General features: G+C 37.5%; 1 protein-coding gene across 1 annotated transcript in view; it reads right to left on the bottom strand.

The window, feature by feature from the left end:
- Window positions 1-3,101, bottom strand: part of LOC106877328 (dynein axonemal heavy chain 2) — a 141,464-nt gene that overhangs the window by 97,532 nt on the left and 40,831 nt on the right. Inside the window, exon 28 of the mRNA XM_052976818.1 lies at window positions 855-1,072. Within this exon, the coding sequence (XP_052832778.1) occupies window positions 855-1,072 (218 nt within the window). The remainder of the gene's footprint in view (window positions 1-854; window positions 1,073-3,101) is intronic.

The raw sequence follows: 3,101 nt of genomic DNA, 5'->3' as shown, positions 1-3,101 counted from the left end.
TTCAAAGATGATTGCAGTACGCACGTTTCATGCTACTCCATTTATTTAAGTAATGCGAGCATTACATTAAATGCAATATGTAGAGCAATCTTCAGCTGCACGAAAATGTAGAAAATTACAGTAGAATAGACATATTATAATTGTGGCAACATTTCAAATCCAAGTGAGAAGAAGAATACATAAAAATCCATCTTGACATAGCCAAGGCTATCAGGCTAGTAACTGGTTCTAGGCAGAAATTCTAACTGTCTCTGATTTTATTGTCTCTTATCTAGTAGTTATAGTATAAGGGACAATCACTTCTAAGGAAAGGGAAGGTGTAAGCATTATGCATGGACATGACTATATTTTGTGTAATACCATACCATACTATATTCTGGTGCCTAAACATAAGTACCATATTCAATTTTGAATCTAAATCTAAACCTTTTATATGTATATATATATATATATATATATATATATATATAGTCAGTAGTTCATATATCTGAAAAAGAAGCAAACTCTAAAATATTTAGAGCAATGATATATTTTTTTTAGGGAGTTAATTGCTATGGCTGATCACAGAGTGATCATTAGTTTTGTAATCATAAAGTACTTAACTGCTAGATGACTTGTCAAATGGACGAAGGCACATAACCTCTCTACAATAGGGGGAAGAAATATGTCATTGTCGGTTCGTTTTGTAAACAAAAAAATATTCGTCCATGTGGGAGGTGCCACAGACAGGACAGGGTTATCCCCCTTACATCGGCTCCAGCTGTGGTGATATTCAAACACGAAGAAGCAGCAGCAGCAGCTACCACTGCCACCAATGATAACATTTATAAATGCTAAGAAAAAAGTCAACTTACACGATTAATTGTCAGAGACTTAATATTGTCAAAGCACTTTTTTAGATGTGGTTGGACCGCCTCCGGGTTTCTTGCCTGGCCCAAGATCTCCAACAAATCGTCATTGGACAGGAAGTAAAAACGGGGGAATATCTGTCGCTTTGTTTCTAAATACATATCGAGGGACTTCTGGATGCTTTCCAATTTGAAATTCATAGCATTCAGCTGATCGTACAAACCTGGAGTTTCATAAACAGAGAAAAAAAAAAATGAGCAACACTGAAAATTTAAACATCAGAGAAATTCATCTGAAATAATAGAGAGGATCAGTGACCAGGTTTTAGTAAATGTAGGGAAAAAGGCTTTGATACTTAACAGTAATATAAACAGAACAAAAATCAATATAACAGTGATAATGTGTGTTTCAGATGTGACTATCACAACGCTTTGTAGCTAACTATAGGTTTGATACAACTTTGTTTGTACTCAATGGTTGTATTAGTAATAATAAACAGGTGTAGACACAATGGACAAATGCTAATGTTTTGCTCCTGCTTTTGTCTATTGACTTCCCGGCAGTATTTGTGTTTTTAACACTGTTAGCACTGCTGGAGTATTGCCCAGGTGTTGAAACCACAGTGATATCTGTTCGACAGCTGATGATGGGAACATCTGATATGCTTGTTGTCTGTGAATCTTTTACATCTAGGGATTTCGTTGTTCTGAGTTATCCTTCATTCTCACAAGGTTGAACTTGTTAAAGGGTCCATGTTTTATGGTTGTTTTGTTGTTTGTATTATTACATATATTGATTTTGTATGATTGCTTTCATTAGTAGCCTAATTATGGCTAGGATAATACCTAATTAAGGGTTTCTAATTTTGGGACACATACACACAAATGCACAATACACATATAGAAACACACATGCACAATGCATACATATATACATACAAACACACACACATACACACATGTTGCTTGAGGCAGATCCAGCTGGTTTCTTTGAATGTTTCGTAGCCCAGGCTGAGTGTTGGATTGATCACTTTGCGCTAGAGACAATCCATGTAGTGGAAACATCCCTCCTCATCTACTTCAAAGAAAGCCAAGGTTGTTTCACCTGCAGGAAAGGTGATGTCTTCAGTGTTTTGGGGTGCAAAAAGCATTGCGTTTATTGACTATCTTCAAAAGGGCCACACAATCAATGGAGAGTACTATGCCAACTTGCTGAGGCAGTTATCAAAGGGTATCAAGATGAAACACCCAGGGAAACTAACAAAAGGGGCATTGTTTCTCTAGGTCAATGCTCCAGCACACAAGTCCTTGCTTGCAATGGCTGCTGTGTGTTACAGTGGCCTTGAACTGGTTGCTCACCCTCCCTATTCTTCTGGTTTGGCACCATTTGATTTGTCATCATTTCCCCAACATGAAAAATCACTTGGCAGGGAAACGGTATAGCACTGATGATAATGTCACATCTGCTGTTGATGACGTTTTTGACTAACAGGATGAGAGTTTTTTCACCAATGAGACCCAGCCACCGCAACACCGATTGAAGAAGTGTGTGGGCCACAAGGGAGACTATCTCGAAAAACAAACTACATTTGGTCACATTCCACGAGAGCATCTTGATCAGCCTATGAGCTTTTCAGCCGGCCCTCATATAACCAAAGGTCGCAGGTGAAACAACCTGCAGGTGAAACAACCTTGGCTTTCTTTGAAGCAGATGAGGAGGGATGTTTCCACTACATGGATTGTCTCTAGCGCAAAGTGATCAATCCAACACTCAGCCTGGGCTACGAAACATTCAAAGAAACCAGCTGGATCTGCCTCAAGCAACACGTGTGTATGTGTGTGTGTTTGTATGTATATATGTATGCATTGTGCATGTGTGTTTCTATATGTGTATTGTGCATTTGTGTGTATGTGTCCCAAAATTAGAAACCATGGTGGTAAATATAAATAAAGATGACTTGTTACTCAATCATTAATCACACTGTGGTTGTAAATATTAACAGAGATGGCTGGTTTATTCAATCATTAATCACAACATGATGGTAAATATAACCAGGAACAGTTTACTCACGAATTAATCACACCATGGCAGTAAATATAACCAGAGATGACTCGTTACTCAATCATTAATCACATTGTGGTTGTAAATATTAACAGAGATGGCTGGTTTATTCAATCATTAATCACAACATGATGGTAAATATAACCAGGAACAGTTTACTCACGAATTAATCACACCATGGCAGTAAATAT

The sequence above is a fragment of the Octopus bimaculoides genome, chromosome 25 (assembly GCF_001194135.2).
Source record: "Octopus bimaculoides isolate UCB-OBI-ISO-001 chromosome 25, ASM119413v2, whole genome shotgun sequence".
Lineage (NCBI taxonomy): Eukaryota > Metazoa > Mollusca > Cephalopoda > Octopoda > Octopodidae > Octopus > Octopus bimaculoides.
Note: the sequence above shows the minus strand (reverse complement) of the source record. Positions and strands in the feature narration are given on the sequence as shown.